The sequence below is a fragment of the Pongo pygmaeus genome, chromosome 8 (assembly GCF_028885625.2).
Source record: "Pongo pygmaeus isolate AG05252 chromosome 8, NHGRI_mPonPyg2-v2.0_pri, whole genome shotgun sequence".
Classification (NCBI taxonomy): Eukaryota; Metazoa; Chordata; class Mammalia; order Primates; family Hominidae; genus Pongo; species Pongo pygmaeus.
This window is the reverse complement of record NC_072381.2, coordinates 119,596,003-119,611,061: the sequence shown is the minus strand read 5'-3', so window position 1 is coordinate 119,611,061 and position 15,059 is coordinate 119,596,003. Positions and strand designations below refer to the sequence as shown.

The 15,059-nt window shown below is 38.1% G+C and overlaps 1 protein-coding gene across 2 annotated transcripts in view; it reads right to left on the bottom strand.

Moving 5' to 3' along the window:
• TDRD1 (tudor domain containing 1) overlaps positions 1-15,059 on the bottom strand; it is a 50,777-nt gene that overhangs the window by 12,973 nt on the left and 22,745 nt on the right. For both annotated transcript variants that reach the window (XM_054503844.1, XM_054503845.1), the window contains exons 6-16: positions 14,573-14,633; positions 13,698-13,802; positions 13,295-13,474; positions 12,637-12,780; positions 11,960-12,131; positions 10,527-10,613; positions 6,099-6,266; positions 5,882-5,989; positions 4,807-4,977; positions 3,254-3,496; positions 2,728-2,865 (exon numbers count right to left, since the gene is read on the bottom strand). In XM_054503844.1, coding sequence (XP_054359819.1) covers positions 2,728-2,865; positions 3,254-3,496; positions 4,807-4,977; positions 5,882-5,989; positions 6,099-6,266; positions 10,527-10,613; positions 11,960-12,131; positions 12,637-12,780; positions 13,295-13,474; positions 13,698-13,802; positions 14,573-14,633 — 1,577 coding nt within the window. The remainder of the gene's footprint in view (positions 1-2,727; positions 2,866-3,253; positions 3,497-4,806; positions 4,978-5,881; positions 5,990-6,098; positions 6,267-10,526; positions 10,614-11,959; positions 12,132-12,636; positions 12,781-13,294; positions 13,475-13,697; positions 13,803-14,572; positions 14,634-15,059) is intronic.

Here is a 15,059-nt window from a genome sequence, read left to right as displayed (position 1 = left end):
TTTCAGATTAGCCTAAATAAAGTTTAAGGACACACAATAGACAATGATACACTCTGTTGCTGGGGGATTGTTTGGCTGGCCTCTGAAGAACACTAGCTCTCAAAAGCACAAACACACATATTCCTTTGACCTAATACTCTCATTACAATTTTAGCAACTTGTCCCAGGGATCTACCCCTAAAGTAAAAATCACAGTACAAGGATTTGTTTTAGTAATAAAAGCTTGGAAACCACTAATCCTGTATTTATCCACACTTAGTAGTGTGTATTTATCCAAACTTAGTAAATACACACTTAGTAGTGTGTATTTATCCACACTTAGGTTAAATCTCACCACTATGGGGTCAGATAGGACCTTAGTTATCTAGTTTAATGTCCTTATTTAACAAAGAAAAACAAAGATTTAGAAAAGTTAAGATCAATGATGCTCACCAGAATGGCTCAAACAAAAAAGAAAACACACAATGTTTGTGAGGATGTGGAGCAACTAGATGTTAACTTAGGTTAATTAAATTAGGATAAACCCACACAGTGGAATACCATGTAGCCATGAAAAAGAAGAGAGACTAAACAGCATTGTGGTATCACAGAGTGGCTCCTGAACAGAAAAAGGACACCAGTGGAAAATCTAGCAAAAACCAAATAAAGTTTGGGGTTCAGTTAATAGTAATATACCACTGTTGGTCTCTTTGTTGCAACAAATGTGCCATGATCACATGCTAACTACAGGAGAAGCTGGGTGAGGCCTATACAGGAACTCTATGTACCATCTTTGTGACTTTCTGTATACCTAAAATTATTCCAAAATAAAAACTGTTATTTAAAAAGGGACTGGAGAAAACAGTATGTGAACTGATATCCAAAATGTAGTGGAAGAAAAAACGCAAAAATTACTTACCATTTTATATATTTATAGATCTAGAAAAGGATTATATATACTCATACAAGCATATGTATAGAGTATCTCTGAAAAAATATTTGGAAAATTGAGAAGAGGAACCAGGAAACTTACTTTCCACTATATACACTTTGGTAACTTTTGAAACATGTTTTCATGTTTCCTTCTGCATCTTTAGAATTTTTATATTATGTTTGTATAATCACCTTTAAAAATAAAAAGGAACTTCAAAATTGTAAATTTTATCCTATATGGAATGGTGGCCTACCAACCAGATGATTCTGAATGAAGAAATGACAAATCTCACAACTATGGGGTCAGATAGGGCCTTAGTTATCTAGTTTAATGTCCTTATTTGACAAAGAAAAAACCAATATTTGGAAAAGTTAAGATCAATGATGTTCATCAGAACGGCTCAAATGAAAAAGAAAACACACAATATTTGTGAAGATGTGGAGCAACTAGATGTTTCTTAATCACTTCAGAAACTGGCCTTTGTAGATGGGGAAGCTGCAAATTTACATACCCTTTATGACTAATAATTTCATTCCTAGGTATGGACTCTATGAAAATGCCTGTACATGTGCACCAGATATGCTGTAATGTTCACAGCAACACTAATTTACAGCCCAAGCAAAACAGGTCAAGTGTCCAATGGTAGAAAGAAACTGCAATACAATTCATAGAACACTATGCAGCAAGGAAAAATAAGATACAGATACATGTAACATACAATGGAACACTATGTAGCAAGGAAAAACAAGGTACAGATACATGTAACAATCTCACAGTGGAGGGGCAGCAGCAAGGCTCAGAGGCTCGCATAGTGTGTAATTCCATTTCTAGAAAGTTCAAAACCAGGAAGAACTTATCTATGCTATTAGAAAGCAGGATGTTTACTTTTGAAAGAGAGAGGTGGCGGCTTGGGCGCAGTGGCTCACGCCTGTAATCCCAGCACTTTGGGAGGCCAAGGCAGGTGGATTCACAAGGTCAGGAGATCGAGACCATCCTGGCTAACACGGTGAAACCCCATCTTTATTAAAAATACAAAAAAAAAAAAAATTAGCTGGGCGTGGTGGCACGCACCTATAGTCCCAGCTACTTGGGAGGCTGAGGCAGGAGAATCGCTTGATCCTGGGAGGCGGAGGTTGCAGTGAGCCGAGACTGCACCACTGCACTCAGGCCTGGGCAACAGAGCGAGACTCCATCTCAATAAAAAAGAAGAGGTAATGATGGGAGGGGATAGGAGGGAAACTTCTGGGATACTGGTAATGTTCTATTGCTTGACTTAGAGGCTGGTTATACAAGTGTGTGGAGTTTGTGATAATTCATTATGTTGTACTCCTATATACACATGTATCTATATGTTACACTAATACTTCAACACAAGTTAAATTTGTTTTTTGTTTGTTTGTTTTCCAGAGACACGGTCTAGCTCTGCTGCCCAGGCTGGAGTGCACTGGTATGATCAAGCCCCACTGCACCCTTGAGTTCTTGGCCTCGTCATCCTCTTGCCTCAGCCTCCCAAAGTGTTGGGATTATAGGAGTGAGCCACTATACCAGGCCGAATTAATTTCTGTAAATGAATTTAGGAGATGCTCTATGAAATGTAAACTGGTTTAAATATAAAGAGGCATTGTTGAAAACAGAAATAATGGCTTAAAAGAGAAAAGCTAACTAAGTAAAACCAAATCTTTCTTCGAAATACAAATACCCACTTGGCTCTTCTTGGAAAGAGGTACTTTTATCACTTAGTAACAAACTCATGTGAAGTTATTATCTATGCCAATGTATTTGTAAAAAGAAACAAATAACAAGAATCAACTTACCGTCCTCTTTAAGCGCATGGCAATAAAATTCTCCAGGACTATATATCACACAGACCACAACATCTACTATTTGGTCAACAGCAAGTTCAACCCATGTCCACTCCAATGGATTTACTTTTCCTTCCACACCCAAGGGAACTGTGAAAATAATTAAACATTAAATGGACATAGTGGAGGAGGGATGTAGCGAGGTTGGGGTGGCTGAGGAATCCGCTTTTGAAGAACTGAATTTCCACTGACTTTTTAAGTGCCTTTATAGGAATATTAACCTTAAAGTCAGTCTTACAATAAATTATTATCTAAGTAAATTTCAAATTTACATTTCTGATCATCAGCTGCTGGCAACCTATAAAACTCCCCATAAAATTTTATTTTTCAAACATTCTTACAAGTATTTAGATGAATGCTTGATTCAAAAAAATGAAAGGCATTCAACATAAATTCTTTTTATAAGTACAAGAAACTATTTATTTATAGAACCATCTGAACTCCAGAACAGGCATTATCCAGTAAACATTTGACTTACCACTGGTTTCTTTCACGTCACTGGGTTTATCTGTCACTATACTCTGTTCTCCCACAGCAAAGCCTGCATCTATGAGAACTTTGCTAACACTGACATGAGGCATCTCGGATTTATCAATAAGCCCCACCAGGGAACTGTTTTCCAACTTGTCCACCACTTTCACTGTGATTATTTTGTTCTGTACAAGTTTTTTCATGAGACAAACAGCTTCTGGAGTCCAAATTCCTAATGATGGCTTTACTCCTAACAAAGAATTTTGAATGAGTGTTACAATTATTTTTAAAGCATTTAGAAATTTAGCTCCTAATTTCCCCACGTTAAACTTAAGAAACCTATGGCAAACACTGGAATGGAAATGTGTCACTTAAGAACATAAAAATGAATGCATAATTAACAAAGAAAAAGCCTGCTGGTGTGCAACGGCTCATTCCAGCACTCTGGGAGGCCGAGGCAGATTTGAGACCAGCCTGGGCAACACAGCCAGACTCGCATCTCTACCAAGAAAAAAAGAAAAAGAAAAAGAAAAAGCTTGTAAAAAGCTTCTATAATATGTAAAACAAAAACCATGTAATTCCATTGATAGACAATGTCCAGAAACACAAATTTACAGAGCCAGAAAGTAGATTAGTTATTACCTGGGGAGCAAGGACTAACCATAAATAGGCATGAGAGACCATACCGGGGTGATAGAAATGCTCTAAATCAGATTATGGTGATGTTTGCACAACTCAGTAAGTTTACTGAGAATTACTGAATTGTATAGTTAACACCTAAAGTGAACATTACGGTAGGTAGCAAAATTATAGCCCAATAAAATTAAGAAAGCCATAAACGAAAGTATAAAACAATCTCTGAAGAAGTACTGGTCCCTTATATTAACATATGAAACATTGGTGGCACTTACAACTCAACACTGAAAGGGCACTTACAGATCAGCAATCCAACAGTTATGCTTCAGTCAGTTTATGAAATGCAAGGGCCAAATAACTTACAAAAAAATGTTTAGCCTCACTGGTAATGAGGCAAACTGAAATGATTTCACCTTTAGCTTATCAAAATTGGCCAGGATGAAATAATATAGAAGCATCCCTTTGACGCACCAATGTGTACGAGAATGGACTCTTACTTTTTCGTTGGGCATGTAAACTAGGTCAACCCTTTCTGGAAGAAAATGTACAATATGTATCACAAACATGAAAAGAAGGAGACTGACTGACCTGTTCCACCTGTGGGAATGTAGCCTAAGGAAGTATTTTGGGATATAACTATATTTTGCAATATAGCCTAAGGAAAAGATCTTGGATATGCTGCAAATGTAATACCCTTCTGAGACAGGATATTCTTTCTAAATTATGGTATGTTTGAATGAAGCCAACTAACTGACATGGAAAGAAATCTCTGATTTCTTGGGGATAAATGACATATATAGTAACTTTTAAGCATCTGATCATGACGTTGTTTTGAGAAGCAGCTTTTCCCTATTTCATGTATCTTTTCATGTTTCTTCATCTGTAGAATTTTTAAAGAATATGGAGGCTATAAAAATTTCATACCTGCTAGTACACACTTTATAGCTTGCATTGGCAATTCCAACAACTTTGGGATTATGGGACAAAGTCTCATCAAACTAAGGATTTCAAAGTTTCCATAATCTACATATCCGACCAGTACAGATTCTTCAGAAGCGTAAGCCAAAACAGAGGCACGGTACCACTGATCATCCTCTGAAAAAGGGAGAGACTCAATCTCAAATGATTTTTCCACTGTAGATGTAAACAAAAACCTTTCCTCAACTTAGAGATGGTCATTTATAGATTTTTCTTTAATAGATATCAAGCTTATAGAACAATAGGTTTACTAATTTTGCTTATCAGAAGCCTTCAACTCCTAAAATGTAATATTAATAGCTTGCTATAGTAATTATGTCTTACGCTGTAATCATTAGTTTACATGCCTTGTCTCTCCAGTAGAGTTAGCTCATTAGTACAGAGAACATATCCTGATCATGTGAATCACAAGGTCTCAATCAATACATGAAGCATTCACAATAGCAAGACTAGTTTTAAAACACCTGGCAAGCATGAGTCAACCAGACTCCACTAACCAAGTGATGAATTTACTGAAGGACTACTGCGTCTCCCCTTCCATGAGGTCACTGGGCCTCTCTTTGGCAGAGAGTAACAGAACCTGGTTATCGCAAGGCAGGACTTGTGCTGTCCAAAAGCTGCACCATGACAGCTTCACACTTCCAGGCCCTCTTGCTATTTCAATAAAACCGGTGAAGATACGAACCTGGGGAGGTTCCACATCCACCTATTAAGCTTAAACCGAACTATCTTTACCAGTCCCCAGAAACCAAAAGGCTGACCAAAATAACCAAAAATACCTCCTTTATATCTCCACCTCCTTGACACACACAGGCGCTCTGCCCTTACCCAGGTCAGACCACACTCCTTTCAACCAGTTTAATTTGATCTATTTAAAAACATGATTGGTTCACTCTAATATTCAAGCTTTAAATCCAGCCATCGGTGCAAACCAAAGACTCTGTTTCAATGGTTTTTACTCAATTGTAAGTAAAAAATAAATGAAAATAAATTTTAAAAATCAGTAATACTCTGTCCTTACCTGAGAACTGAGCACAACATATATCACCAATGGCTGGATAAAAATCAGAGCGTGGAGGCAACTGACCACAGTACTTGCTAAGGGATGCCTGAAGTTCAGCAAGCTTTCCTGCAGATAAAGATCACATCTTAAAGAAATACATATCTATACATTATTTCTAAATGTCAAGTCTCAAAGTATTTTAGCTTCATAGAGCAAATCAAGAAAGCTGACTTACGGCCACTTTGCAGTTGTTGACAAAAGAAGTCTTCTGGTGTTTGAATGTGGGCAACCACACCACAAAACTCATCACCTACATTCAAAGTTAACACTTTTGGGATTAGGTCACTTTTGTCTACGACAATGTTGTTTTCAGTTGTCATTTTTCCAACATCTTCAGGATCACCTTATGAGAAGAAAATAGAAAAATAAGCCATTTTGTTTTCATCCAAAGTAAAAAAAAAAAAAAAATTATGCATGCTTTAATCATTTTAAAAAGACTATGACTATGACTGCAAGGTTCCTGGAAGATGGCAGTCTGAGAGGTCATGGTGTTTCTTCTTCCCAGTAATAAATGTTTATAATAAGGGCAGTTTTTGATGTCACCAAAAGCTAGACTGGTCCAAGAAAGAAAATCAGCGACTTATAAAAGACAAGTTCAGACCTAATTAAAACACTCTATAATACACTCTTTATAGTCCCTAAAAGAGTTCAAGAAAATGTAATTTGGAATAGATATCATCTCATTATACTCAAGTAGAAACACATCAGATTAGATTAGGACCTACTCACTCTAGCGTGAAAATGATAAACCCCATAGGGAACAATTTATTAGGATAAAATAATTAGAAATTTAAAATGCATTCAACAGTTAAAAAAAGATACAAGCAACGTAAGTCACAAGTCAAGAGAAAAACAATTAGGGCTAACCTAAGAGTTTAAGAAGGAAAGGCTTCAAGGCTTCAAAAGCACAATGAAAAATAACTCAGAAGAGAAAACTCACAGAAATGAAAAAAGTACACGGTTTATAAAATTCCAACTATTCAAGGAATATATTTTTAGCATCAAGACTTAGAGACATTATGGCAACTTATCAGAATCCTGGAAGACAAAAACTACTATTGCTTTAAGGAACTAAAGGATAAGATATCATTCACATAAAACTAAGGCTGACTTCCTTGTTTTAAACACAGAAATGTAAGAAAATAATTATCTAGATTATAGACTTATTAAAGGAAATGGTTCTCACCATGAACCTACAGGTTGACTCTGAAGACCAAGGGGAAGCTGGGATAGACCACAAAAAGTGGAGGGAATTTGCTATCTAGGAATGACCTCCCAGAATGTATTACAATGGATTGCTGAAGTTATGTTAGAAATCCCACTGAAATGGATAATTGGCTCAAAACAGTAGCCAAAGTAAATTTAACAATCTCAAGTGTAAAAGTTAAGAGATAGGCTCAAATTAAAAACCGTTTCTTAAAATGTTTCCCAAAGAAATCACAACATAAGGGAGAAGGCAAGAGAAAAACTTAATAGCAAGGAAAATGAACTATTGTCCTGTTGTTTCACAGCACAGGATGCATAATGGTGGAAAGAGCACTAAACTGGAGTAAGGGGGCTGAGATTCTGGTTCTCTATCTCCAGGCTTAAGGTATCCCACTGGACCAGTCAGCTCCTGTTTCTTCATGTGTACATAGGTGGAGTGGGAGATCTGGATAGTTCCATTCAGCTGCATGAGTCCATCATAAGATCCTCCATGAGTTATTGTTTTTTTAAGAGGTCTTGCTATGTTGCCCAGGCTGGAGTGTGGTGGCTATTAACAGGTACAATCATTGCATACTGGGGCCTCAAACTCCTGGTCTCCAAGCCCTCCTCCCACCTCAGCCTACTGACTAGCTGGGACTAGAGAAGCGAGCCACTGTGCCAGCTTTTAAAAATTATATCTGGCCAGGCGTGGCTCACGCTTGTAATCCCAGCACTTTGGGAGGCCGAGGCGGGCAGTTCATGAGGTCAGGAGATGGAGACCATCCTGGCCAACATGGTCAAACACCGTGTCTACTAAAAATACAAAAAAAAATCAGCTGAGCATGGTGACGCACACCTCCCACCTACTAGACCCAGCTACTCGGGAGGCTGAAGCAGGAGAATCACTTGAACCCAGGAGGCGGAGGTTGCAGGGAGCTGAGATCGCAGCACTGCACTCTAGCCTGGTGACAGAGAGAGACTCCGTCTCAAAAAAAAAAAAAAAAAATTGTATCTTAAACATCTAATGTATGTCAGATGCCATACTAAGCAATGGGGAGAAGTAGTTAAGTAAAAGGCCACAGTCTTTGCATCTAGATATTCTAAATCTTGTAGGAGACAGAAGATGTTCAATCAGGAGCTACAGTGTCATAAATATCACAAGAGGGTGCACAATCATAATGCCAGGCTGAGTGCAGCTGGGCTTAGGAACACAGTAGGAGGAGAAGGGACAAAAGCATGGTGATGTCGCTAGCTCGGTATGCTGACATTAGAGACCAAGTTGTAAAGGCTTTCAGCCAGGCTAGGAGGTCAAGAAGGGGCAGGATAGGATGACTGATTTAATTGTGTGACAGAGGCACAGCTAAATTTTTAAGAAGGTGGTTTAAAGGGAACTCTTAATATACCATATCTCATCTTTTCTGACTTCCAAATCTGATTCTCCCATACCCACCAACATTACTTGAATCCAACGAGCTGAATCCAGAGGTGTCTCAAGCCTCCATTCTCTATGTTGGCTTCAGAATCACGTCCAAACCCCTTAACACAGCTCCTGCGACCTTTAATGATCTGCTCTAGCTTACCTCCCGACCTATACTTCCCCATCCTATACCTCTTCACCAGCGGTCAAATCTAGCCCTATTTATTTTTCAGTTTCTCAGGCCTGATCATGCTTTTTCCCATCTCTAGGCCTTAACCACATGTTCCTTTTCTTGCAACATACTCCCCACCGGCAGCACCTGGTTATTTCCTGCTCCGTGTGGCATCACTTCCAGATGGCTTCATTGCAAGTCTTAGGTACCCTCCCACCTGCTTCTGTTGCACCCTGCATTTTCTCTATCACACCTAATTTTCTCTATCCCACATAATTTCTTCTGCTTGTCTGTACTGGCCTTAGCCTTCATGAAGGCATCTTCACAGTGCCTTAGTGAAGAAGATATTGCTCAGTGGTTTTCTTCTTCCTTCCACTGGATACCTTCATAGCATCTGATATTACTGATGACTCCCCCTCCTGGAAGCATGTACCCTCTGTCGCTCTGGCAAGGTTTTTCCCATTATAGCTCCTCACTCCATGTTGCAGGCCCCAGCTTCATCTTCCTCATTCTTCCTCACTCTACTGCACCAGAACCTATGGTTTCAACCATGACTACCACTAGACCTCTGCTGGGTTTCCTCCTCCAAATGACAAAGAACTGAAAGCTTTTCATCGGAGCTGTCCCACCAAGATGTGTGTTCTCAGGCATATCACATAGGCAAGGACTCTAAGAATACAGATACGGAGATAAACTATGACATTGGAAAATTGTTTCAATTGTCCATGAATGATGAGGATTCCTGAGCTAAGAAAATGGTAGTAGGGAAAGAAAGAAAAAAGACATATACAAGGGATACTTGGGAAGAAGAATCAATAAAGACTTGGCAACCAATTAGGGCAAAGGATGGGAGGTAAGAAGGTAGATTTAAGGATGATTCAAGTGTGCTTATGTGACAGGATGTGTCCAACCGTGGCACTGTCAATCTAGCAATCACCTCCGGATGAATGAGTAAGAGACAATGAATTATATCTACTCCTAAAGCAATCAGTTCAGGAGCAAAGTAAAGGATCAAAAAGATAATACAAACACAGGTGACTAGGCAATGAGGAAATAAAATGCTGAAAGCGAAATTTCTTGGTTCTCTTGTTAATCTAAATAAACCACAACACAAGCTTTTACAGAAGTAAAAAGTCATCAGAAACACTGTCCTACTGGAACAGAATTTTACAGCGCTATTAATTACTGGTGGAATACCCAAGAAGGAAGAAAAACAAACTAAGAAAATGTGAGCTAAAAAGCCCTAACTTGGCAGGGCGCAGTGGCTCACGCCTGTAATCCCAGCACTTTGGGAGGCTGAAGCGGGCGAATCACTCTCAGGTTAGGAGTTCGGGACCAGCCTAGCCAACATGGTGAAACCCTGTCTCTACTAAAAATACAAAAAATTAGCTGGGCGTACTAGCAGGAGCCTGTAATCCCAGCTCCTCCGGAGGCTGAGGTAGGAGAATCACTTGAACCAGGGAGGCGGAGTTTACAGGGAGCCGAGACCATGACATTGCACTCCAGTTTGGACAAGAGTGAAACGCCATCTCAAAAAAAAAAAACAAAAAAACCCTAACTCTAAAGTGTTATGATATTTAATACTTCATAATCTCTGATGATTACCATGTTAAGGATTCATGTGGAAAATGGACAGAGGAGGAGAACAAGCAGGAAAGATTGAGATTAGAAATTATATACTACTAAATACAAAACAGCGTATTTAAATCGCTCATAGAATGTTTATCGTTAACAAGTCTTAACAGTGCTAAAGTTGTGCCTTTGTTTAGTAGGTAGATGGTCTTCAATAACTGAAGTTGCTATACCGCTCAATATCAATCTATACTCACTTTGATCTCCATTTTCCTTCTTAGAATCTTGTCCATTGGGTTTCAAGCCATATCCCATTTCTATAAGCACATGGTCTAAAAGTTTTCCTAAAAAGTGATTAAGAAAATATGCCTCCATTGAGAAACTATGCAAAGAATTATGGGAAAAGCATAAAGAAGAAACAAGTCAATCATACAACCCACGTTCATAGCTATTAATAGGCTGGTATATGTTTTGCCAATTCAGTTCCTATGGGTAAGCTATGGTAGTGCCCAGCTTAAAACACTGAGGCAAAATTACCATAGTCACTTGACAGAATTTTTTCTCTGAAATATAATTTTAAAAATTTTTGTGAGTACATAGTAGGTGTACATATTTATAGGTTACATGAGATGTTTTGAAACAGGTATGCCATGTGAAATAAACACGCCACAGAGAAGGAGGTAACCATCCCCTCAAGCATCCTTTGAGTTACAAATCATACGATTACAGTCTAAGTTACTTTAAAACATACAATTATTATTGACTACAGTCACCCTATTGTGCTATCGAATAGTAGATCTTATTCAGTCTTTTTAACGATTTTTTGTTTTGTACCCATTAACCATCCCCACCTACTCCCAGCCCCCGACTACCCTTCCCAGCCTCTGGTAACCATTCAACCCTCTATTTGACAGAAATTTTAACAAGAAGATTTCACTTGGAAATCCTGACGAACACGAGAGATTTGTTTACCACCTCACAAATATGCTTAGAATGACCACTGTTTGTGGGAAATAAATTTAAGACCTAAGTATGGCTGAAACAAGGGTCAGCATGGACCCAAACTTCAAGTTCCCTGAAATAATATGCAAAAGCTGAGATTATAACATGAAACATAGCAAACAACAGATTTTTACTTAACTTCACAAGAGATTAGCCGATTTTCTACCAAATCAGCCATGATGCCAGATCTCTGAAAGCAGAGGGGTGATACCCTGGAAACTGGGAGGCACCCATCACACTGTGAGAAGTCATTTATCAGAAAGGCCAGAAGGGAAGAAGAGAATTCTAAAGCATTTCCATTTCCACAGCTTAGCTACTATGTACTAGCCAAATGCAGTTCCATGAAGGTTACTCCAAGAAAAAGCACTGATATAAGGACGAACGAATTCAGAGAACTTCAAGAATTTTCTCAATAAACGGGCCAATATTCAGGAGTAGATGTTACAATGGCTCTATTAAAGGGATAATAGTTACACCCACATGAAGTCTAAATCTAGCCAGCCACCTAATTCTATGAATTTGTGCCACGTCTTTGACAAACTGCCAATTTCAAGAATGGGTTCAGTCACAATCTGAATGACTCCAGAGGGCAGTTTACCTGGCCTCACTTGATGTTTCCGTTTCTTCTGAGTAACAGGTGGAAACAACATATCCTATTAAGTACTCAATTTAAAAAGACAGATCTTACCTGAATTTGGCAGCTCAACTTCTACAGCAAAAGTAACCACTTCCTCTTCCAAGATGTTGACAATCTTTATGGAGCAGTACTGCTCCATTAACAGTGGTTTAATAGCTTTGATACAATCATTGCTCCAATTCCCTTCTACTGGGGTAACATTGGCTACAAAGCACTTTATGGCCTGAAAAATTTTATGCAGGTTGCTTACAAAAATTACCATTTAAAGATGATTTTTTCTAATTATTTGTATATAAAAGAATGTATTTCATGCTGAAAACTTATCACAAATCTTCAAGTACTAATCAGATAGACAATTTTATGTATAATTATTATTAGCCTCTGTTAGTACTGTATTCATAATGCTTACTTTTGGTACTTGAAACTTGAGAAATTTATGAAAGAATAATTATCCTTCAATTATGCATAAATTAAGACGAATTTTAGATACTATAATATAGAAATGATTATTTTGAAGAGCAAATTGAAAAGATGTGCCTAAAAATGTTAGTTTCTCACCCTGGGCAGCAGTTAACTAAATAAGGTCAAGATAGCCCATGAGTGTTCATTTACATAGTACAGGTACAGTAACACAGCAGAATAGAACAAGCAAACACTGTGCCCATCAAAACATTGACAACAGCTCTTTTGGGACACTATTAAAAATCTAGAAAGTAAAAGAGACTCACACAAGGAGGAAACAAGTCAATATTCCTGTTGAGGTGGTAAATTCTGTTTAATGGAATTATTTCTTCATTTCCATAATCAATATATAAGACATGTGCCTTCTTTTGCTGCACATCAACGTTTTGTATGATTGCTCTGTTCCAGGTCTGAAAGTGAAATATAATGGTACTCTGCTTCATAACAGCATTTCACAATCTTAGGTTAAAAAACCCTCAATCAATCTATAGAACATGCAAAGGAAAGGCTCCTGTTCTGAGGCACTCAATTAATGAGCCAACTTAATTTTTTAAGAATCTTGCTAAGAAATCCCTAAAAGTGTCCAGTTAGGACATGTTATTAATAACATGCACAACTATTCCAAAGCTATTTCTGTCCCATGAGACTATCACACACTAATGCCTCAGCTACCCAAATAAAACACAAGCTCTAAGACTAGCCATCAGGCTGCAACCAGCAATTCAGGAACCCATAAAGAGAGTTGGAGAGGAGTAAGACAGGGAGGAAGCAAGGTGAACAGAGCACGGGATACTGAAGAGGAACAGAAGTGTGATCAGAGGCTGGCTTTAAGCCTTGTCATGCATCATTAAAAGCTCTGGTGTTCAGTTCATACCACCAAAGTTAGCTCAAACGTTTTAAATAATTCATTTCATTATGGATTACCTGATCAACAGTGTACTTGGCAATACAAACTTCCCCCTTAACAGGAATATAGTCTTTTTCATGCATATTTGCATATGTTTCTTTTAAGCTGGCAGAGAGTTGGTTCATGTATTCTAAAACTTCTGAAGAATATAACTGCACGTAGAAGTCCCCTGGGTGTTTGAATTCGGTAACTGTACCCTTTCAAAGATAAAAAAAGAGGAATAATTCATAAGGCACACAAGGAAATGTAAATTTCTTAAAGCTTTGTAACTAAGACACAAACACCATTGTAGACAGTTTTTGCAATGTTTATTAATCAGATTATGTTTTGCAGCTACCACATAAACTCAAAAATAGGAAACAAGAGAATAAATACAGTTCTCTGGATCTCTGTCTATGGAGACTGAAGAATAACAAATACCTTTATTTCCATGGTTTTCTTGAGTTGTAGACTTCTCAAATCAGAAAACATTATTCTCTCAGCCCAAATGGCTATTTCCTTAGTAACTCCAAGTGGACAGTCACTCTGGTTTGAAAAATACCACAGAAGTGAGTTACGTAAAAGCACATGTTTCAATGATTCTATGGCCAGTACATGCCGGAACCGCAGTCACAATATCCTGACTCTTAGGCTTGAATACAAGAACACAGAAATAGGGAAGGCCTCCAAGAGTCACTAAAACCCACTGTCCACAGGCAGTGGGCACAGCACTGGGAATAACCCAAGAATAAGGCCACGCAGGTGAAGAGAAGGTTGACTTCATTTCAAAAAAAATGAAAGTGGTGGTGGTGGAGGTATTATTTTAAATCTGTACTTGTTAATGTTTTCTGTAAGAATGAATACTTGAAGTTACATTTTTTTAAGTAGAGGCTAGAAGCAGCTAAAGCAAGTTAAAAATTATTCATAAATATGAGTTGGACACGACAGATGTTTTTTGGATTACAAATAATTCAGCCCATGTTGTTGTCTAAATGGGGAACTACTATCAGAAAAAAAATCCTCCTTAGATAGATAACTAGGCCCTATTAGAGTACAGCACACAAAGCTAAAACCTGTGCCTGCAGAGGCACAATTAATCCACATGATTTTACAGAGATACTGCCACATCCTTTTTGGAAAAAAGATGAATTCTCAAAAAACCCTGATTGTATCACTATGGTGTACATATTTATATAATAGGAAACTTGCTTTTAAATATTGATAAAATACAGAAATAAGCCTAAAATATTTATCTTACATCTTCTTAATTCAATAAAGAGGAGTTATTCAAAATTTAAAGACAAAGTATACCATACCTTATTGTTTACCTCCACATCCTTTGTTTCAATAGATGATTTATTATCAAGTTTGTGGAAACTGCAATAAAGCAACAGATTACAATATTCATACTACAGAGGCAATTAACATAGGGGCTATCAACCACAATTATGGTAAATTCTCAATGAACAAAATCCTGAAAGAGCAAAACAGCTTCTTCCAGAATCACAGTGGTAATGTAAAACTCCCCAGTGCTGGCTACACAGTGGTCCACACCCTGTGTGTGTATAGGTGTGCTTCTTCCAAAAGCCACCTAATGAGACAGAGAGACAGAAACGGAGGACTGGGAGGGGGGAGGGGGGAGGGGGGAGGGGGGAGGGGGGAGGGGGGGAGGGACAGAGACAGAGAGAATATTTCCAAGCCTGTTTTCTTATCTGCAAAATGGAGATAATTCCCTATATTACTTACACAGAATTTTGAGGTCATATGTGAAACTGTTTTGTAAACTGTTAAATGCCATGCAAG